This window comes from Poecilia reticulata, chromosome 13 (assembly GCF_904066995.2).
Source record: "Poecilia reticulata chromosome 13, P_reticulata-male-v2, whole genome shotgun sequence".
Lineage (NCBI taxonomy): Eukaryota > Metazoa > Chordata > Actinopteri > Cyprinodontiformes > Poeciliidae > Poecilia > Poecilia reticulata.
This window is the reverse complement of record NC_088842.1, coordinates 4,681,686-4,705,458: the sequence shown is the minus strand read 5'-3', so window position 1 is coordinate 4,705,458 and position 23,773 is coordinate 4,681,686. Positions and strand designations below refer to the sequence as shown.

The window sequence follows — 23,773 nt, the reverse complement described above, 5'->3', positions numbered from 1 at the left end:
TGTGCAGCCCGATTACAAGCCTTAATATACATATTTATAATACTATAGCAGCAGTATCTCACACTGTCAAACTTAAGAATATCAAACCGTTAAATTTTTTCAGTGGGGGAAAATTTGGTTTATCATTTATCATGATAAGAATTTTGATTGATTGTTGTCACAATAAATTTCAGTTATTGATAGTAAATAAAAACAAAACTGACAGTTATGCTATTTTCTCCAATATTTGTTCCACGAGAGCATCAATAAATATCAGTAAATTCCAAAATATGATTAAATACAATTACTGTGTGCAGTTCAGTGATAAAAATCACACTTTTTAAAAATAAATAGTTTTGTCTAATCATAATCTTGATCATTTTCACAATAATACCACAAAATATTGCGATAAAATTCTAAGTCCGTATCGCCCACCTCTGATTGTTTGAAACCCCATGATAATTCTATAAAATCAACAAGGACCTATTTTTTAAATACAAAGTTTACTTTTTAATTTTAATTTTCAATTTTTAATTTAGAATCAATGTCATCCTGCTTCTGTATTAGATATTAATATGAAGAGACAAGAGAACAAATCAATCAGGTAAGGTAGGTGGGATTGTAAGTTAGGAAATGGCAAAGAGTTAAAAAGTTAAAAACAACAGGAACTGTGATCAAAAATGGCAGAATGAGTTCTCATTACGCACTGTGAGAACGATTGGAAGGTCTTCAAAAAAGAAAAAGAAATCTCAGTTTTAGAGAACACCCAAAGATTTTTCACTGTGAGATTATATTACAGGATGACAGAAATGTGAAATATTTTATTCTAATACATTCAGCACATTACAAGACTCTGGAACCGACCAGAAGTTACAACAACTACTGAGGATGTGATTCACCTTTGACTTCCAAGAAAGCGCTCCACGACGTTTCCCCGCTTGAGCTGGTGGCCACACACGTGTAGATCCCCGAGTCTGAGAGCTGGCATGAAAGCAGGAGTCAGAACAACACCACTGGCAGCATCAGCACACAGATCAAACACACATTTAGATTGAAAAGTCTCCTGCTGTAACACTTCCACTGAAGACAATGGAACACCACGGGGCTGTGGAAGCTAGCCCTCTGCTGGACAAACCGACCGTCATTTCAAATTGCTGACGCTAATTTCCTAATGAATTCCATTTTCCACTCACCACCCTTCCATCACTTTCCCACCACCTCCTACTCATTTCCCCCCTCTGACCACAACAAAGCTGGGCTAATTAATTTAGGGTGGGCTGCTGGAACTCCTGGACCGATGACAGCTGGCATGCCTCTCCATCTCTCTCAGGAACTTTGCTTGTTTGTTGGTTTTTTGTTTTTTTCTGTCCCCGTGCTTTCCCTCCATTTATTAAATAACATGTCAGTGGTCTGCAGCTTTGTCAAGCATAATGGATATTCCACTGAGGCCTCTGAGTGGGTGAAGGAAGTTGCGAGCCTCTTAAATTCAATCTCGTGAAAATGCGCTTCGTGCGTACGTGTGAGTATGTTTCAGTAAGTGAATATATATTCACTCAAACAGCTGGAGTCCATTCATCCATCCACAGCTGAGCCTGGTCGAGGTCTCCACACCTCTAACTGATGCTATCAAAATCAATGCGGGCTATTCATCTGGACATCAGGTCAGACCTTTTTGATCTAATTTGCAAGCTCAACCATACACAACATATTAATATATCATGACAACTTTTAAGATATAAGACTAAAGAATATTATTTGAATGTCAGTATTGTATTTCTGCTACAAGCACAAGCTTTCATGTGTTTTATTGGGATTTTATGTGACAAGCTAACGCCAGCTGGCATACTTGCAAAGAGGAAGGAAAACCACAGATAAAGATCTAAATCTCTTTGGTTCACACTTCGGTTCTCTTCGGTTCACACTTGATACACAATTCAGATTTTTTGCAGAAAAAGATTTTTTTGTGTGTGCTTGTTCATACTAGTAATTAACTGCGACTGAAATAATATGTGAATGGTTTGCTATCCCAAAACAACCTGCATGAGTAGAAGAAGAACGTTGACATAACACAGCAGCGCACTGCTTATGGACGTACTAATGGGTGAAGCTGTTTGTGCATAAATTTTAAAGAGTTCACTTTTCTGGTCCGCATTAAAGTTCGACTGACCAGTCCCCAAATTAACCGGACTTTCGAGGCAAATGGACAAGAGTTTGGCTAACCCTTGTTGGCTTGTGTGAATGCACCCTTAATGTTCCAGAAAAAGCAGAGAGGACTGAATCTGTTACCTTGATGTTTTTGATTTGCAGGCTGCCCAGCTCCTGAAGCGACATGCGGGAGTCCTTTCCCAGTAGACTGACCCCGTCCTTCAGCCAGCTGACGGAGGGGATGGGGTCTCCAGATGCCTGACACTTCAGCAGTGCAACACTGTCCATCCCCAGGGTCTGGTTGGACGGGCCTTGGCGGATGATAGGTGGGGGTCTGTCTATGAGAACTTAGACAATGAGAAAAACAAAGAAAACAAGAACATGGCATGACTTTACTGATACTGGTTGAATGGTTTTTATGTGAACTATAAAAATGTCCCAATTCACAGCATGTTGCATGACACACACTGAGAAGCGTGTTGGTTATCTGTCACAAAGCGGACCGTTTTTCTTCAAGTTTAGCAAATGTGCAACAAAACAATGAGTATTGCTGTATTTCCAAGAATTGTGGAAGAAAAGTTGAGTAAGGTTTTCTAAGTTCATTGATGTGGCAGAACAATGGCATCCGTTTCCACTTACTGCTGGGATAATCTTATTTTTACACACTACCCTAGACTCTGTGGTACACTTAGGCGGTAAGGCTAGCCTCGCCTTATTGACTCAATATGGGTCAGATAAATACTTCAGCATGTGCAAAGTCGGACACAAGAAAAGGTGAGTTTTAAATACTAAATGTTCTTCCATAGACGTTAGTGTATGTTCTCAGTATTTTTGTAGTCGCCCAAAGTAGGGCTTAACTGTTATGTTTTTTTAAAAAATACACCGTTTTAAACAGTCTACAATTTAAAAATTCAGTCATTAATTATCTTTCTCTTCAAGGTGCAAATATTAAATTCTATGTCTCTCAACTGAAAATCTTAACCACTAGTAGGAAAATTACTCAATCGCAGTCAGATTGGCTTGAGAATCCATGTGAACTTTAATTGTAAAGCCTTGTCCCAGATTCCAAATCAGATTTAGGATTGGATTTTGCACCATTCCTACGCAAATGCTGCAACCACCTGGAAGCCAAACGTTGATCAAGCTCCTCCTAAACTCTTACAAGGTTCAATGATACTGCTGAAAAATTGTTCAACAGTAGCTTCCATTCTGCCCTTCTAATCTGCTAATGTGCTAACAGCGCAGTTAGCTTCCCCTAAATTGTTTTCTCCATACAAATTCTGTAGCTCCAATTTACTTGGCCGTTTCATAAACCCTCAATTGAATTAAGTTTTAAATCTGTGTTGAAGTTATGGTTATTGACCTAACTACGTATTCAGGTAGTTAGATGTTTATACTAATGCTCTTCTAACAGAGTTAGCAATACTCAACAACTATAAAATGAAAACCTCAAAGAAAAGGCTTGTTCCATAGACTCACTTTCTGAAGTGCAACCAAGTTAGTTGTGTAAAAACAAATTTGCTGCAGTTTAGACTGATATATTATGTTGCAGCCCATGTGTCTTTGACATGCTGGGTATTAACATGGCTGAATCTAATGCTATCGCTAGCTTCTGGGAAACACTATGTTGCTGTAGCACTTTAGCATTAGCTGAACTAAAGTTTATGATTAGTGATATTGGGTTAGTGCAACTAACTTTTTAGTTAGTGGTGTCCACTGCTGTGCACCACTAACAGTTATCCTGTCGATTAATATTCTCACCTGAACTATGGGTTGGTGCGTTGCAATGGATTTTATTTAGTGTGTATATATAGGGGGCTAAATTGTACATTTCAGATTTTTATTTATAAGATATGTAAGTATAAAGAAGTTATTTTTCTTTCACTTCACAGACAAGAACTACTTTGTCTATCTAGTATACAAGATTAAAATAAAATATCTTTTCAAGTCGTTGTATGGATCTGTACCAAATAAAATGAGTAGCATCCTCTGTTTAAAATTTTTGCTCTATTTCCACTTTAGGTGAAAGCTAATACTTTGAACTCCATTTACACAGGGACCTTAATTTTCTAAAATGTAGTAGAAAGAAAAGAAAAAAAGCCTGTGGGTCCATTCAATGAAATAGAGGCAATCTCCAACAAAATTTGCACCAAAGCACAGAAACAGTTGATAATTTAGACTTGAATAATGTGGAGTCCCCGTGGCATCACAGAACCTACATTAATTAGACAGTATGGATTAATGATGTCGGACCTGCAGGGGCTACTTACCAAGTCTACCTCAGTAACCTTTCAACACATTATCACACTGGCACTTCCAAACCCTATTTTCTCTTTCACACTTCCACCTGACAAAAGGAAGTGATTCAAGGTAATTCAGTTTTGAGCTGTTATAGTCGGGGCCCATCGCTTGGGGTCACCCAAGACATTGTAGGGGTAAAAAAATGTGCAGGAGGGAGATAGATTATCCACCACGAGCTAAATGCACCACATTAATTTCAGAAATTTGTTTTAAGGGCAAATCTAATTAAATGAATCAGAAGCAGCAGTGCAAATGTAAGCACATTACAATAGTTGGCGGCTGTCTTGTACTTTAAATTATTTCTACAAAGACAAGGGAGATCCCTAATGAAACAAAGATGCATAACTAAACCATTTTTTCCCCTTTCTCTGCTAAACATTTCACACTTTTTACCAGAATGTTGCTTTCACAACTCTGTTGTAAGTGTTAAATGAGCGAAGATGGTAAGAGAGTTAAATTGTTTTAACCAGAAGTATCTCAGAAAACAGACAGCCAAGCTCTGTCATGAAATGTGATCCCTCAGACTCTGGTGCTGATGGCATGTAGGGGTGACAAAAGGAGGAGGCAAAGCTCAACTTGGCCTTGGGTCTCTGGATCAGGAATTTCTCATTACAGATATCCTTGAACTCGACAGACTGCTGGCGGGACTCAGGGCAGTAAATCACACAAAGAGTGCGGCAGGTGTGGCCGTGACCTTACCCTGGCCCTTCTCTACTCCGTCCTCCTTTCTCTCGTTTTATCTCAGACCTGCCTCACCCTCACTTCTGTTAACATTCTCCAATATGTGTCGGAAGAAAACACATTTTTATATATATATATATATATATATATATATATATATATATATAATCAGTGACGTGCGGTCAGGGGAGGCAGGTGAGGCAGAGCCTCACCTGTCATCATGGAAAAATAATGACTATCTTATTATTATGTCTTATAATAATAAAATCCTTTATAAAGATATTTTCACCCTGTGGTTTGTACTATAAAGTACCTATTTTTCATTTAATTTAACCAAATCTAATGTTATTTTTCTTCAAAATCGCTGAATTTTCGCATTTTCCCATTCAAATGGTTAGAAGCGAAGCCGGTGAGGCAGCATCGAGCTGAGCCTCACCTGGGATTGCGCAACCTCTCGCTAACTGCACTGGTTGCCACTCTGAGAGCATGCTCCTCCTGTCTGTACGTCGCCAATAAAATCTACATGTCTAAGTTTGATTGAGATAACGGAATTATTCTGCAGTGGCAGCTCGGCTAAGCATCACATGTTAAAGAATAGTCCTTTTGCCCTCCAGCATTGTACGCATGCGCGAAATTTCCTTATGTAAACAATAACATGCAGGGGTCTAGATTTGTAAATCCGATTACAATTAAGTCGGTGCTTCACCAGCTATGAACCTCACTGCATGTCACTGATATATATATATATATATATATATATATATATATATACCCAAGAAGTACCCAAGAAGTACAGCCAGATGCCCATACCTGAAGCACTCGAAACTGCCAAACAAAGGCTCCAAGCCTTGGCCAGCCACCTAAAGAGATACACGAGAGAGAATGAAGCCAGGAGGATTAACCGGCTCTTCGCCACCCAACCAGCTAAAGTGTACTCTCAATGGCAGGGTAATAACAACAGAGCAGACCCACCCAAGCTGGAGACTGAACAATACTGGAAAGGCATATGGGAAAGGGAGGCGTCCCACAACAGCAATGCACAGTGGCTAACCTCTCTACGAGAGGACCACAGCAACCTCCCTGAACAAGCCCCGGTAACCATCACTGTGGCAGATGTCCAAGACAGAGTCTCGGGTATGAAAAACTGGACAGCACCAGGACCTGACATGATCCATGCCTACTGGCTTAAGAAACTCACTGCCCTCCATGAGCGATTGGCAGCTCAACTGAACCAGCTGCTACAAAATGGGACTCACCCTGAATGGTTAACTGAAGGGCGCACAATCCTGATACAGAAGGACCCCTCAAAGGGTTCAGTCCCATCCAACTATCGGCCAATAACCTGTCTCTCTACAACATGGAAGCTCATGTCAGGCATCATAGCGGCTAAGATAAGCGGGCACATGGATAAATACATGAGCAAGGCACAGAAGGGCATAGGCATAAATAGCAGAGGAGCCAAACACCAACTCCTTGTAGACCACACAGTCGCCCGAGACTGCAAAATCCGACACACCAACCTGTGTACCGCTTGGATTGATTACAAGAAAGCCTATGACTCAATGCCACACACTTGGATCATTGAATGCTTAGAGATGTACAACATCAATAGGACTCTAAGAGCCTTCATTGCAAACTCGATGGGGCTGTGGAAAACCACCCTTGAAGCCAACTGCAAACCACTTGCACAAGTGTCCATCAAATGTGGCATATACCAAGGAGATGCTCTGTCCCCACTGCTGTTCTGCATAGGCCTGAACCCTCTCAGCCAAATCATCAACAAGACTGGCTACGGATACCGACTCAAGAATGGGGCCACGATCAGTCACCTTCTCTACATGGATGACATCAAGCTGTACGCCAAGAGCGAGCGAGACATCGACTCACTGATCCACACCACCAGGATCTACAGCACTGACATTGGGATGTTATTCGGACTAGAGAAGTGTGGTCGGATGGTTACAAAGAGAGGGAAGGTCGCCCACACAGAAGGGGTCTCAGTCCCAGGAGGAACAATAGCAGACATAGAGCACAGCTACAAGTACCTGGGAATACCACAAGCAAATGGCAACCTCGATGAGGTCACAAGGAAAGGAGCCACAGCCAAATACCTCCAATGAATAAGGCAAGTTCTGAGAAGCCAGCTCAATGGCAAGAACAAGATCCGTGCAATAAACAGCTATGCCTTACCAGTAATCAGATACCCTGCCGGAATAATTAGCTGGCCAATGGAAGAGATGAAGGCCACGGATGTTAAGACTAGGAAGCTACTAACCATGCATGGAGGATTCCACCCCAAATCCAGCACCCTGAGACTGTACACGAGCTGTAAGGAAGGAGGCAGAGGACTAGTGAGTGTGAGAGCCACTGTCCAGGATGAAACATCCAAGATCCATTAATACATCAAGGACAAAGCCTCAATGGACGATGAGCTCAGCGAATGTCTCAGGCAATGGGGAACAGAAGACAAGGTGCTGGAAGTACCATCATGGGAGGACAAGCCCCTACATGGGATGTACCACCGACAAATAACTGAAGTGGCTGATGTCAGGAAAACCTACTAATGGCTGGAGAAAGCTGGACTCAAGGACAGCACAGAGGCTCTCATCCTGGCCGCCCAGGAACAGGCCCTAAACACCAGAGCAATAGAGGCTCAGATCTACCACACCAGACAAGACCCAAGGTGTAGGTTGTGCAAGGAGGCCCCTGAGACAGTCCAGCACATAATAGCAGGGTGCAAGATGCTGACAGGGAAAGCGTACATGGAACGACATAACCAAGTGGCGGGCATAGTGTACAGGAACATCTGTGCAGAATATGGACTGGAAGCCCCGAGATCAAAGTGGGAAACACCACCAAAGGTGGTGGAGAATGACCGAGCTAAGATCCTGTGGGACTTCCAGATCCAGACAGACAAGATGGTAATGGCGAACCAACCGGACATTGTGGTGGTGGATAAAGAACAGAGGAAAGCCGTTGTGGTGGATGTAGCAATACCAAGTGACTACAACATCAGGAAAAAGGAGTATGAGAAATTGGAGAAATACCAGGGCCTCAGGGAGGAACTGGAAAAGACCTGGAAGGTGAAGACCACAGTGGTGCCTGTGGTCATCGGGGCCCTCGGGGCAGTCACCCCCAAACTGGAGCAGTGGCTCAAACAGATCCCAGGAACAACATCAGACATCTCAGTCCAGAAATGTGCAGTTCTAGGCACAGCCAAGATACTGCGCAGAACCCTCAAGCTCCCAGGCCTCTGGTAGAGGACCCGAGCTCAGAGGATGAAACAGACCACCCGCGGAGGGTGAGAAGGGAATTTTTTTTTTATATAATAAAAGAAAACAATTAAAAATAAAATAAAAACAAACATTTAGAAAAGAGAAAAGAAAAACAGGAAAAAAATACAGCAAAATATAAACAAATATTTAACTCCAATAGGATAATTTTAAGAATATTTGCAACAAAAAACAAAACACTCCGCCCCTCCGATCAAAACAAAAACAAATCAAGTGTTTAATTTCAAAAGCAAAATAAAAAATGTCCTATCTAGAAAAGTTATTTCAAATTCAAAAATACTTTATTGATCCCAAAAGAAAATTAAATGTTATAACTCAAATTAATTCAATTTCTTCAAATAGCTATTGTAGATGAATACACAACAAATTTGTAAGTGTTCCATCAACTCCTACAGAGTTAAATTTTACACTTTTAAGGTGTCTATATAGGTCCACACTGGATGGTGTAGAAGTTACACTTTTGAAAGTGTTATTTGTGATAGAGTTGAATCAACACTCACAGTAGTTGAAATCAAATACACTTCAGTGTTAATTTACCCAAAAACTAGTGTATATTGTCAAAAGTTAACACTATAAATGTGTTAATCTAACACAGAACAGTGTAAAGAATAGAACAACATAGAAATCTGAGTTTTAAAATTCTACTGGCAGGGTGTGCTGTGGTGACGCAGGGGTTAAGCACAGCCCACATATGAAGGCTCTAGTTTTCAATGCGGCTGTCGTGGGTTCGCTTCCCGGTCTTCCCCCTCTCTCATTACTCACTTTTTTTTGTCAATTTACTCCAAAATAAAAGCCAGTAGAGCAAATAAAACCTTTGTTCCCCCAGAAACTACTGGCCATCAATAATTTCCAAATTCATTTTAAGACATTAGATGCTACAAAAACACCAGCACCATTCGCAGAATATATTTTATTTCAAAACATCAAACAGCATTGACAGCAATATACAACAAAGGTCATACATTCATGAACTTTGAAAGTTCATTGGAAGCGGCCATGGGTGGTCTTGTGGTCACCAATAGTGAAGTGTCTTTGGTGTTGCTCTTGTTTTCACCAATATGAAGGAGGAAGACTTCCAGTCTGGAAGGAAAAACAAAAAATATAGCAGAAACATTAGGATAATAAATAAATATTTTAAAAAGTAGTGTGAGCAAAACTAATCAGACTCACCTGTGTGTGTCACCGTCAGTCATTCAAATTACTCTGCCCACCTGGTTTACAAGACAAAGCACAAAAAAGTCAGAAATAATTACTAAAGAAATTAGTCAGCTTATAGAAAAAAATGTGGACAGCATTAAAAGTCGTGCCAACCTGTCTGAAGAAATGTGTTGAAGTCTTCATAACAGGCTTCAGTCACCAACATGACACACTGACAAAGAAAAAACATTTTGGCAGTTTTTAGATGTGCCACAGGTACAAAACACCAGAGTCAAATGGCTCAATTGCCTCCTCACTGTGTCCTGCTAGTCACCTAGTTATTGTATTCAGGTGTGGCACATCTAACTGTTGCAGGACAGTGGCCCTCCAGGACTGGAGTTTGACACCTGTGGCTTAGATCAAGCCAACCGTCCAGCACAGCCACTCCCCCATTTAGCAGTCTACAGCCAAAAACTTAAAGAAAATGACCCCGCAGCTAAATAATGCTAATTCAAATGGCCTCCAGATTTTCCTGACAGTTTCAATGTTAGGTTAAGATCATAAACAGTCCAGACAAATAAATGTACGTTAAGCAAACTGTGTATATGAATCAATACTCGTGTAAACGTAAAAATAATGCCTCCATAAGAAATAGTCAAAAACATGATAATTTTAACATGGAACTTACCTTGTTACAATAAGCTCCAGACAAGACGCCATACTGCTGCCTCTGCTCCTCAGGCAAACATGTGACGCAGTAGCGGAACAAGACGGCATCGGCCGGGGGGCGGGACTAATGACCGGGCTCAAATAATAAAGCTCATGATAATTTAACTTTACAACATAGACATGCGGAGCTAACAAGTTTCACCACCACAGAGAGGGACTATGCCATTTTGAAGTCCATCTGACATGAAATACAATAAAGAACAGAAACAAGAGTCTACTGGTCACTAATGATAAAACAACACAAATTCAAAACATGTTAACGTTCCGTAGCTCTAGCTAGTTTGCTATTTGTTGCCAAGTGACTGATGATGACGTTGGTGACAAGCTCTACCCAGAATGCACCTGGAGAAAATAAGGATGATTAATTTGTAGTTTTGTGTGTCAAAGTCAAATATAAGAGCGAAAATAAAGCCAGTCATGTGGCACAACATTTTATTCAATATTTTACGACCTATGTCACTAAAATCAGTCAGTCTGGTAAAGTTTTTAGCAACCATGAGTCAACTATGGGGCACCCTAATATATAAGCTATCTAAATCAACACCAGACTGAGTGTTGAGTTAGAAATCAACACTGGTCTGAACTAACTCTATGGAACAATTTAGGGAATCTAACACTCACCAACACTCATGTTGAATTAACACTGTGTTCTTAACATTCCACACTTGCTCTGGAAATCTGACACTTCTGAATTTGCTGTGTAGTTTCTAAATACTTTATACTCAATATATTTATAAATACCTTATAATTAAAAGTAAAAGTTGCTGGAAATCTTAATTTATAAAAACATTTAAAAGAAAAGCAAATAAGATATTTATATTCAATAAAAAAATAAAACTAAATAACTTACTGCAATGATCCAATAATGATAAAATAAAACGACACTCTCTACCATTATTAAAAACAAGCAAAGTTGGAAAGCAAAATGAAAATATCAATCTTCAATAGGATGATGCTTACAAGCATTTTTACTGGTTCTACAATGTTTTGCTGAATTTGATCTTCAGTACTCTTGGAAAAGAGATAGTAAATACAAGTTTTTACACTTAGAAATATTTCAAAGACAAACCTACAACCTATAACACCAAAAAATGCTTAAAATGGAGTTCTCGCTCTGCATTTAATCTTTCTGCAAACAGGTACTTCAGCAGGCACGCGGATACTCGTCTGTCTTGCCATCACAGCAGCTGAGCAGCTTAGAGGCTCCCACGCTGAGCCAGGCGCACATGATTCATTCCATGGAAAGCTATTGTCATTCACTCAATCTCTCTGTCTGCCCGTCCTTCGCTAACTCCCACATACACATATTTCTGCCTTGCACAAATGCTGAACAGGGAGCTCAAAGGAACTCAAGGGCAAAGCTTTATTTCTAAAAAAAAAAAAAAAAATAGGGAGAATTTTAATTAAATTTTGTGGTTTTTCTCATCTATTCTGCACCAGCGACAATGAGAACTCTGTTTGTGTTTGTGCTGCATACTTTCAAAGTTGTTTGAGGTCAAATTCTCTAGAAAACTGAAGAAAGCAGCTGATTTTTTTTCTCCTTCCTTAGAATCAAGAAAACATCTGGTTTGATTGACACGTTTTCAGTGTTTCTATGGTGTGTGTCGGTGCTGGAGTGGGAGGGGGGGGGGGGGTCAACCGTCAGTGTTTCTCTTCCCTTCCCTGCCCTTCCACCTCTCACCATCTGTGACCTCCAGTTGAGCCTTAGCGAGAATGCTGCCCGCAACGGTCAGAGCCTGACAAATGTAGTAGCCGGCATCTGCTCGCTGCACAGATGAGATGGTGAGCTCTCCGCCGGGCGACACGGAAAAGCGACTGTTGGACTGCGGGGGCTGGCTGGGGAACAGCAGAATCTGAAAGAAAGAGGGGAAACAAACAACCAATTAGAGAGAACACGAATGCGGTGCGCCTCGGACAAATTACAAAAATCAGCCATCCACGAGGCACGAACAAACACAGAGGAGATTGTGCCCAATTCCAAACAAAGAGATTAAAGTGTTACAGCTAGAGTATGAGCAAATTCATCTCCCACTTGGCTAACCAAGCTCAAACTGCAAAACGTGTCAACACTTTGCAACATGTTTTTCAGAGGTATGCTAGTAAAAAAATTTGTGCTTGATGGCTTTATGACTTCTCTTCTCTCTGCTTTAACTAGATTGTAGAACAGTTCCCACCCCAACCCCCCCAAAGGTAAGGGAAAATCAATTCATTTTATAACTCCTGGCAAAGGAAACAAGACTTGCTGCTATTACCGAGTTGTGTTGCACAAAAAAAAAGAAAAAAAGGTTCTGCACCTCCTTTCAGTTTTACAAGAGTTTGAATTCTCTGAAGAATGCACTTCTCTGAGAAAAACAATATTCTTCACCAATCAGGCTCTAGTTTTCTCAGGCCTTGTGCAAATAAATTATCATTCATCCTTTCTGTGGAAGGAAGCCGAAGAACCCGAAGAGAACCCATGCATCCACAGGGAGAACATGCACAACTGTGCAGCCCTCCAAATTTCATTCTAAAATGTTAAGCAAGAAGATAAAAAAAATTAGGCCTTATTTGTGCCTGTTTAAACTAGATTTAATTATACCTAATCACATCATTGTAACAAATTATGTTTGTTTAACTTAGCCATCTCCACCTTAAGCACTCGTGAACTCCATTACGCTGGAGTATGTTGAAAACGCTGCGTTTTAATTATCCCTAATTTGCACTCTGAACAGATACCTTTGTATCTCGGCGGTGAGGTAGTGGGCGTGTTGACAAACAGATGGGAAGAAGTGCATCTGCGTGTCTAAGAAGGCTGCTTGCGGTGCATTCGGTTTGATTTCAGAGTGATGCATCAGTAATCTTAAATTCCCGGTTCCAGTGACGTGTGACGCCGCCTTAGGTCGCCCACAGGTGCGAGTGTCACTCCGGATCTCTGTGCGAACTTGCAACTTGATTCAGCCTCTAAAATAACTGTTTCGTAATTGTCAGCGTTGACTGACTGCATCGCGCAAGCCGAGTCGTATCTGCGGTTCATCGACAAGTCCCGACGCGCTCTTAATTGGCGCCGTTGTTGACCGTAGAGAGGACACCCAGGTATTTGAATCAGCTTATCTGCTGGAGAGAGGGATCGGATCGCTCTTATCAGTTCAGGTTCATAGAAAAGCGATTAGAGCTCCGCCGGGCCCGCTGTCGTTTGGCTGCTCGGCTCCTCTGTGGAACAAAGGTGCGGCTTTGTGTCTTTAGAGGAGATGCTGATGATAGATAAAACACTTTGTGCCACGGCATGGTGAACAGAGGGAGCACTTGTACAAACAGTGCAGGGAATCCAAACAAATCAGTGTTAATGACACGGCGCTTTACAGAGCATAGACACCGCTTGGAAATTTTCCCCATTTTGTCACAGTGCAACAGCAAACTTCATTTCACTGGGATTTTTCATGGTGGACCAATCAAAGTAGAGCGTGATTGTAGAGGGCAAGGAGAAGAAAGCATGGTTTTGGAATGTCTCTACATAAAACTAAGAAGTGAGGTGTCTAATTCTAACTCAGTCGGTTTTTGACTAATTTTAGACAATTGGCTGTCCCTTTCAAATTAGAAGCAACAGAGTAAAAGAGGTTGAATGCAAATTCGCACCACACCTTTTGGGATTTTTATTTATAAAAAATAAATAAAACTATGATTGTTTTTTCTTTCACTTTATAGTGTGCTGGTCTATCACATTAAAATCCCAACAAAAACAGGCGTATATAATTCTCGGTATTTCTGTAATACCCCATCCCCATTGTGATATGATTCAATGGGTTATGAATACTTCTGGAAGGTTTTGTGTATATTTGGACTGAAATGATTAATCGGATTAATTGTGATGAATCAATTACTGAATCAATAGTTGACTTACTTAATAATTGATTAATAGTTAACTGGAGTAAAAAAAAAAAAAAAAAAAAAAAAGATTATTTGCTGAAAGAATGTCACACTCGGAGCAGTGAATATGCCAAAACTGCACAAATAAAAATATACATTTTGCGTTTAGGTTTAACAAAACATATTTTGCTAAATATTTTCTATCCAGAACTCCTCAAAGCTGTGTTTTTTTCTATCCAGAAAAACACAGCTTTAATTTCACCTGGTTCAAAGTTGTAAAAAGAAAAATGAAAATTAATAATTACCTACTGAGCAACTTTTGCTATCTAATTATTATTTGCTTAGTTAAAAAAAAAAGGAACGACAACTCATCTCTACGTCATACTGATATTCGGTCCATCAAAAAGGGCGGAGCTTTTCATATATTTAGCTGCAGATGCCTCCTTTCCCACAAACAATCCAACATTCACTAATGCTATTATTGCGATTTAGGCAATAAAATATTTACTTTTTTGTTTGAAAATGAATTGAATTATTTGCCTATTTGCATCTTTTACTGAATTTCTAATATTGTCAGAAAAAGAGGCTCAAATCAAAAAAATGTGCCAATTTTTTATAAGGTTTTCACAATAATCAATCAAATAATCGATTGCACAATTGACTGAATAATCAATTACATAAGCTACTGCTAAAATTATCATCAGTTACAGCTCTGGTGTATGTAGCTTTAATAATGTCGGTGGAATAAAATGACCACGTTTTTTTTTCATGGTGAGTTCAGGGTGTGTTGTGCTCTTACCTGACTTCCCTCCTTCTGCCAGAAAACTGCTGGTTGGGGATTTCCTTTGGCTTCACACGGGAAGGTGGCAGTGCGGCCTTGTGACACGATCTGATCCCGTGGGCGGATGACAAACTGGGGTGGAGCTGGAGTCAAAGCACCAAAGCGACATTGTTAGAAGGTGACTGGGTAGACTGGGAGCTGGAGAAGTTCAAGCAGAAACGAGCAGCAGTGCAGAAAGGAAAATGACGCTGCCGTCCAGAGCTTCCATGCAATTTCAACTTTGTTTTTTCTCTGAACAGAGAAGACCACCAGGGACTGACACTGCCATGGTAACCAGATTGGTCATTCATTCAGGTAAAGGCTGAATCTGAATGAATGACAGTCACAGTGGCATTCACACAACGAGGTGCCTCAGTCACAATGTCATTTAAATCTGGGACAACACAAAGGCACAGCCATGCCTTCAAAACATTCACACTTCAGATTTAGATGGAGGAAGGACTAAGAATACTGCTGTATCAAACCAAAAACACGACTGTTTGTGTGTTCAAAGCCCCGTTCTTAAAGAAAAAGGACATAAGCAAAATCGGCTAAGATTCGCAAAAAAAAATTACCGACAGGCCGAGAGAGCAAAGGCAAAACATTTTATAGACTAACAGAAGACAGATTGTTCTTTTAAGATTCTTACAGTTTATCGGACGAACCCCCAAACACTGAATATATGAGTCATGATGTTCAGTGAGGACCATGGAGTGGTCAGCTCAATCTCCAATACAACACGGGGGGTGAAATCAAACATGTCGTTTCTGAGACAAAGTGGAGAACTGCGAAGGAATGTTGGAATGCAGTTTAACTTTCATCAGTTGTGGTCGATTATTTGAAACACAGATGTGGTAAAGATTCTAGAAGCAGTGCTTAATCTCAATATTAGTTTAGTTATTCCCAAGAATATAGAGGAGGATTAAACATGAAACAAAACAAAAAAGAATCTGACTCTAATCTAAGATTTATCACTTTTTTTCTGAATTCTGGGCACAATGACAAAGATGAGCTGTGCCATGAGTAAAAATGTCAGATTTTAATGGGATTTTTGTTTAATGACAGTTTAAAGTCAGAAATCTGAGATTAAAGTCTAAACTCTTTTTTTATGTCCCTTATTATCTTCCACACAAAATTAGCTAAATCTTCAAGTATTTTTCAGTTTTTGCTGTAAGTATTAGACTTTTTAAAGAAAAAAATGCTAATCCTGTCATTTTTACCACCTTTATGTTTCTTTTTGCATCACTTCTACAAAGAATACAATAAATTTGACTTACTTACTATGCCTTTCCGTTTTCATTTTGAATCGACTCTGTTGTGCGTATGACAAAAGCCGTTGCCGTTTTTAATGTATTTGGACCTCCTTTCTCTGAACAATACTGTACATAAAGCTGATTGTTGCATTTGATTTTGTAACGTGAACGTGTTTTCCTTTTGATAGCCAGCAGGAAAAAAACTCCTTTGTTTGCAAAAAAAAACAAAGCTGCTTGTATTGAAGACAGTAGAACAATAAGCCCAGCTCTCCTTTGATTTATTACCTCAGAGAACAATTGCACAAAAGCTTTACAAATTGCTTCTTTCAAATCTTACAGGCACATAATGTTCAGATGTTGGTGCTTAATTCACTTACTCCAAAATAAATTTCTGCCAGGACAGTAATTGATAGCATTTACTCTGACAACATATCAGAGCCATTGCAGTTAGAAAAAAGGGAGGAGTAAATTTCTGCTAAAAAACTCTGAAATGTTCTAGAACAAAGAAGGATATGTGTGAGTTTGAAATTTCTAATATTTTTGACTTTTGAAACAGTGTCAAATGTCCATGTTTGTTAACATTTTTTAGGAAATCTAAAAAATGTCCTTATTTTTTCTAGCAATATTTCACCTTTTTCAAACTCAGAAATGTCCATATTTTTCACAATATTTTCTGAGAATAATCTTGACATTTCTGGGTTTTTTCTAACCAATTTTTAGCATTTCAAAGTCAAAATTTCTTTGTTTTTTTCTGGCTAATTTTCCAAAACTCCTTTTTTTAATCTGCAATCGCTCTAATATGCCGTCATAATTTACAGACTGATTCAAACTGAGATAGTTGTATTGAGGATATAAAAACTGTTTCCATGGTAATATACATCCTGTGCATGAAGATTCAGCTCCACAAATAAAAAGTATTTAACAGACATTTATCATATAATCAACGCTGTGGACTCCTCTGTTGAAAAGCACATTGATGACATAAGATACGTTATAAACAACTCATCTCTCTCTGTGGGAAACGAGACTGGAGGAACATAATAAAGTCTGCAGAGACCAAATCCTCACAAGTGCAGACAACAGATTACAAAGGTTATGATTGGTACAGACAGAAATTCAATGACATAACAAATGAATTGTTGCAGTGCAACATCTTTACCCTCTGTTTCTTTTACTTTCCATGTAAGTCTTTCTTCTAATAAGCCAGCTGGTTTCTGTAGGGCCAGTCTCTGCCCATTTGGCTGCTTTCTGCATGTAATCCCTTTCAAGGTGGGGGGGTGGTGTGTATTTGTCAAAGATACACACAGTTGGGAATAGTACAGATGGTAACAGATTTACTGCCTTCCCGTTTGGCCTTCTGGAGCTTGGATATCTCGTGGCTCTCATAACGCCAGGCCTGATACACAGCTCCTAAATCATGCTCTGGCAAGGACATTGTTCCCTCCCTCTTCATCCTCTGCTCTGCTCCATCCTATAGGCTGCATTACTAAGTACTCACTAAAAATATGGTTTCAAACGTTATACAGCCTTCCTTTATACGTCGCTGTAAAGCTTTGCCCTTCCTTTTTCTAGCGTTGCCCTTTCACTTTTAAACAAGGCCGATGGTGTGCGCCAAATACAAAAAAGCTAAATAAAAAAAAGAAGATATTTTAATATCCTGTTGAACTTTTACAAATTTTGTCAGAACTTTGTTTTGTTTTGTTTTTTTTCTGTAAGGGGCCTCAAAATAGTTTCCATCAACTGTTTTGAAGCATATGATGGAAACGGCAAAATTCAGAATAACTTAATCAGTTTTGCAAAAAACGTTTATAATCTTGCTTGTGGTGCTTTCAGGCTTCTTCAGAAAAAGAGTTAATGCGCTAATGGAGAGATGGAAACACATTTGTTAAAAAAGTTCCAACATATCAAACCTTCTCATCCACCGTGCCTTAGCAGAGGCACAAAACTAAAAAAAATAAATAAATTTAAAAAAAAATAAAAATCCAAACCTCCAGCTGAGATGGAGAGTTCTCCAGTTAAGAAAAATTGAGAACTCCCCATTTTTCTGAGATTTGTGGTCCATGCTAGTTTAGAACTTCTACTTCCTCTTAATCGCAGCATCTGACTAAATTACGCTGATTGATTCCCCCCAAACCAGAAAATAGAAATACGCCTCATTAACATTTTCTTCTCTTAAAGTTTTTTTTTGCGTCATTTCAAAAGTTTGCTGAAAATTCCCATGAAAACTGAATGTAAAAATATAGCAAATGATAGCTTAAAAATGTAAAAAGGAAGTGGCCGAGTTGGCAGAGCGTGGGCACCATGTGTGGAGCCTATAGTCCTCACGAAGTCCTGGGTTGATTCCCGGTCTCGGACCATTTGCTACATATCTTCCTCTTCTCTGTCCTCTCCATTTTCTGTCCTTGAGCTGTTTAATAAAATCCACTACACTCCAAAAAAATCTTTAAAAAATAAATAAATAAAATAAAAAAGGGGAAAAATATTAGAAAATTGTGGACGGCATTCAGTATGTCTTCAGCCCCACTGATTCAATACTTTGAGGAACTTTTTTGAATTAAAGTATTCCCAGAGAATGACCATACCATCACCTTCTTAAAATAATGGCTTAATAAAATTTCTTGCCAAAAAATTCATCCCTCCATCCATCCATTTTCTTGCACCCTTTTTCTCTCAGTGGGGTCGGGAGGGTTGCTGGTGCCCATCTCCAGCCAACGTTTCGGGCGAGAGGCGGGGTACACCCTGGACAGATCGCCAGTCTGTCGCAGGGCAACACAGAGACACACAGGACACACAACCATGCACACACACACTCATACCTAGGGGCAATTTGGAGAGGCCAATTAACCTGACAGTCATGTTTTTGGACTGTGGGAAGAAACCGGAGTACCCGGAGAAAACCCACGCATACACAGGGAGAACATGCAAACTCCATGCAGAAAGACCCCAGGCCAGGAATCGAACCCAGAACCTTCTTGCTGCAAGGCAACAGCTCTACCAACTGCGCCACTGTGCAGCCCTTGCCAGAAAATTATTTAAGCAAAAAGAAAAAAAAAAAAAAGATGTAGGCCATTATTTCTGGAAGGTGACAATGTTTGACCAGTTCTGCATAGAAGCCACAAATGTTACGTTTTTGACCGACCATCTAAATCACCTTCTTCCACAATTATTATGTCTCCTACATGACTTCTGGAAAACTTGTGTGATTATGACTGTTTGTAATGTATTGATCGCATGTTGAGAAGAATAGAAGGTCAGAGGGTGATAGTTTTACACTCCTACGTTCTATGTTTGGATCCAGAGACCCTAATGGGATATGAGAAGCTGTTTCCTGCCATCACTTAAAGAAACACATGATTGGAGAGGATGGTGGTGGGAGGGGAACATATTTAATTCAAAACCAGCCACATCTGCCTGGTTCAGAGAGAGCTCTGCATGCAACAGCAGTCAGGGTGAAAAGAACAAATGGACAAAGACAGAGAGACAGAGATCCTTTTGGTGCTAACAGTCACAAACATTTCGTCCTCCTTTAAAATCCCGTGTTGAGTCATATTTATTCAAACGTTGACAGCAATTACTGTCTCTTCCCACAGACTGCTTGAATGTGTAATTTCCTCAGTTTTCAAGGGAGCTGACAGTTTGACAATCACCAAGCAGCTACTGCTGTTTTGGCAACCCGAGTCCTGCCACTGAGGGAGCGTTTTATTCTTATTTTTCTTACACCAGCCCAGCCTGGTGTTCGAAACGCACTTCCGCCATTCTTTCCCTCCTCGTTTGTCCCCTCCCGATGCACCTTTATCGTATGTTTCTGCTCCTGAGGGGGCACATCTCATCAACGTGCCAACTCTAATCATCTGAAACTCCAAGTGCTGCAAATTTGGTATTTTCTTGATCTTTATCTGTGGAAAATAAAATAAGCTTCCTAACTGGGAGACATGGGCACCAGTAAAAAAAAAAGTCTCGCCCAACACAAATGGATCTCAGTTTGGCATTCCAGCAACCCACAGATGGTGTCAGGACTCGCAACGGAAACACAAACTGGAACATATGAGATGACAATGTCTGTGACGCTGATGCAGCCAGCCCACTCAGCCGTTGTCAAAGGACAGTCTACAATCTGAAGAACTGCCAGAGTGGAGAAATATGGATATCATTTGCTAAAGCTGAGCTGTTTTACATGAAACATTCCTGCTTACAAATATCTCCCTGTGTAATTTCCTTCAAGTGATTGTTTAAATTTTACTACTCACAGTCATTTATTAGTAGCTGAGTGTTGTAAATAAAAATAAATTATAATATTAGTGTGGGTCTTCATTTAGTAAAAACTAGAGATGTGCCGATCAGGTCTTTTCCTGCCGATTCCGATCACCCATGAGGGCAGATCACTGATACCGATCACCGATACCGACCACATAATTATTATTTTTATAATCATAAGCTCTACCGGTTACATTAAGTGGAAAAAGGAACCATAAATCCACCTTAATTTAGACAAAAACTTGTTTTTAATAACTTTTTCCAAGAAGAAAACTAAACAAAACAGGTATTGTGCAAATTGTACTGCTATCAGTAATACTATCTTCAACAAACTGAAAACATATGAAGGCTCTGAAGAGGTTAAATAATGCAAAGAGTCAAAATAAAACCTCTCAACATTGCCAAAAAATTCAAGTATAAAACATAACATTCAAAGGCAAATACAGGATCCATTACAATAAACAATCCTGAGTTAGTGAATGAAAACTTCCTGATAGCATGGCGGCTAGCTGATTACTGCTAGTTCTGATTGGCTGTTTCTGACTGAGCGGAGTAATTATGCAGAACAAGGAGGCGGCAGAGGAGATTGATTATTTTTCAGAGATTATCTGTCTCATGTTAGGACAGCGAAAGTTTTAATACGGATGTAAAAATAATTTTTTTAAGTTAGATGCTGCAGCTTTAAGCAGAGGTTCAGTGTGAGAGTCACTACCAGGTGCAGCAGAAGCGGCGCTCCGTCTGAAATATTACTACCTGTAGCGCGTAGCGTGTAGCAGCGGTTCAACAGCGAGAACAGAACCAGCGTCTTACATTGCAGCTCGAAGACTTAAATAATTTTGCGGGTTATTTGTTTAGCTTTCTGACCGTCATGCTAATCCGGGTGAGTGTTTGTAGCTGTGCGCTGCTTTACCTGCTATCTGATCCTCCATGTCTTTTTTTTACTGCAGTGAGCCTCGATGTAGCCAAACTCCGTCAAGTATGGCATTGTTTTTATTCCATATTAGATTTGTCGTGTTGATGCATTTTGACGTGCTTCAATTTTCCGCTGCAACACGCAAACTTCCCCATTCACTCAGTGCGTTATAGTTCCACGTCGCTTAGGATTTGCTGCTGCACGTTTGCGCAGTGTGAAGGAAAGAGGAGACCAGCTGCACAGGCAGGCTGCGAAATGAGATGTAGGTGATTGGTTTGTGTGATCGGCAACAAGAGACCATGATTGGCGATCACCGATCAAACATTTTTTCACGGAAATTGGCCAATTATGATCGGTGGCCGATCGATCGGCACACCTCTAGTAAAAACTACACTATGAACACTAATCTTGCGTACAAGTTTAGACTGACTGTAAACGATTCTTTACAGTCAGTCGGATTCAGGTTAATCGGATTAATCGTGATAAATCGATTATTGAAATTATTATCAGTTTATCTGGCAACCAATTAATCATTAGCTAGAGCACACGCACTCAAAAATATTTAAAAAATATCTTCTAAAATACATGTCAAGAAAAGAAAGCTGAGATTTTGAGATTTTCGCATTTTGACTTTGGAAGAATTTTATTTGAAACTGCACATTTTGTTACAAATTATCAATAATTCACCAAAGAAACGCTGTTGTTGCATTTTAGGCAATAGATTTATTTTGCTTTTTGAAATTAAAGGGATTGATCTTTTCAGCTGCATATTTTAATGTACTTCTGATGTATAAAAAAGTGGTTAAACAAAAAATCTGAATAATGTTGCAACTTAGTTATCCGATTAATTGATTAATCATCAGAATAAATTATCTATTGCTAAAGTAACTGTTGCTTGAAGCCCTTTGATACAGACATAAAATGGTTTAGTAACTGAAGTGAAACAGTTTGGGAAGTAACTTCCCAATGAAACCACAAGTAAATACAGATCAATGATGTATCTTTTTTTTTCTTTATCAAATTTTAATCATTTGGATTTTATCTGACCTGAACTTCCCAAAATAATAATAAAAAAACATCAAAATTGGGCATTTAAAAAAATAACTTCTGGCTTGATTGTAAATTTGACTAAAACACTTTCTATTCACCAATAAATAAATAATAATAATAAAAAAAGCTCATCAAATATTCTTTCTTGTGTAAAAAGATCCACCCCTAAGAATTGTTGAGATAGCAGTTAGCAGCTAGTTGTAATTATCAAGACTCTGGCATTTTTATGCATATTGATAAGCTCTATGAAGTCAAGTATTTCATATTCTGCAAAGTTGTAGAATCTCTAGATAACATGATATAGAGACATGGAGCCGGCACTTTAAGGAAATTGTTGTGTTAGTCAAATACACAAACATCAGTCCAATGGTAATGATCTTAAAGCATTCAACGGCTGTAATGGTTAAGTGAAAAAGCATGCAAGATGAGTACTTACCAACAGGGCGAGCTGAAGACACAACAAAGGTGGAGTGGATACACAAAAGAAACAAAGTAAGACACAGACGGACAAACAGAAAAGGAACAAAGCAAACATGATAAAGTAAAATAAATCAGAAAGAATGGCATGTTGAGCCAGAAACATGACAGAGAAGGTCCAATAGGGGGCTGTCCACTGTTAAGTGAGTTCAGGTGAAAACAAGATTATCTCGGATCTAGAAAACTGATGAAAACATCCAAGTGTGATGAACCAGATTGTAATGTGGCCATTTTTGCTCTTCAGGGACAAAACTGCAACTGGACCTTCTCTGTCTTCACAAATGAAATCTACTTTTCCATAGGTGATGTCGTCAGAGCAATGAAAATAAAACATAAACAGATGCAACAAACACCCAGAACTCATTATGCTGGTAACATCTTTACACTGAATCATATCAAATCTCCATCTGCAGCAAGAAAACCCTGAAAAAAATGATCTACGCATGAAGCGGTGCCTGGTAGAGAATATTGAGGAAAGTACTCTTATGTTTTGAACTTTTCTACCTGTTACAGCCATACACTTCGATGCATTTTATAGGAGTTTTATGTCATGGATCTACAAAACGTTCATTCAAAATTATGGATGAAAAGTTGAAGAAAACAATGGATTTCAATTTTTCATGGTTATGAAAAACTACAATAAGAATTGTGACTTATAGTTTAGAAAATACGGTAATCTCAGCCTTCCAAAATAGCTCGTAAAACTAGCAACTATAAAGAACCAACACGTTTTTAAATATAGATATAACAATAAAAGCATGTTTTACCAGTTTCTCAGTTTTGTTGCGCTCAATGCCCACATCATAATGACACTAAAAATTCACAGCAATTTATTTAGCTTTAGTTTTCTTGTCATTAGATTGTAAAATTTTCTTTATTTCAAAACTTAAAAATAGAA

General features: G+C 39.3%; 1 protein-coding gene across 12 annotated transcripts in view; it reads right to left on the bottom strand.

Moving 5' to 3' along the window:
* The window catches only part of robo2 (roundabout, axon guidance receptor, homolog 2 (Drosophila)), a 525,042-nt gene that overhangs the window by 79,197 nt on the left and 422,072 nt on the right, over positions 1–23,773 (bottom strand). For 8 of the 12 annotated variants that reach the window (XM_008424864.3, XM_008424871.3, XM_008424869.3 and 5 more), the window contains exons 7-11: positions 22,835–22,846; positions 14,908–15,032; positions 11,947–12,118; positions 2,266–2,471; positions 879–960 (exon numbers count right to left, since the gene is read on the bottom strand). In XM_008424864.3, the coding sequence (XP_008423086.1) occupies positions 879–960; positions 2,266–2,471; positions 11,947–12,118; positions 14,908–15,032; positions 22,835–22,846 (597 nt within the window). The remainder of the gene's footprint in view (positions 1–878; positions 961–2,265; positions 2,472–11,946; positions 12,119–14,907; positions 15,033–22,834; positions 22,847–23,773) is intronic. The other 4 variants (XM_008424866.3, XM_081614912.1, XM_008424874.3 and 1 more) reach the window with 2 other exon arrangements.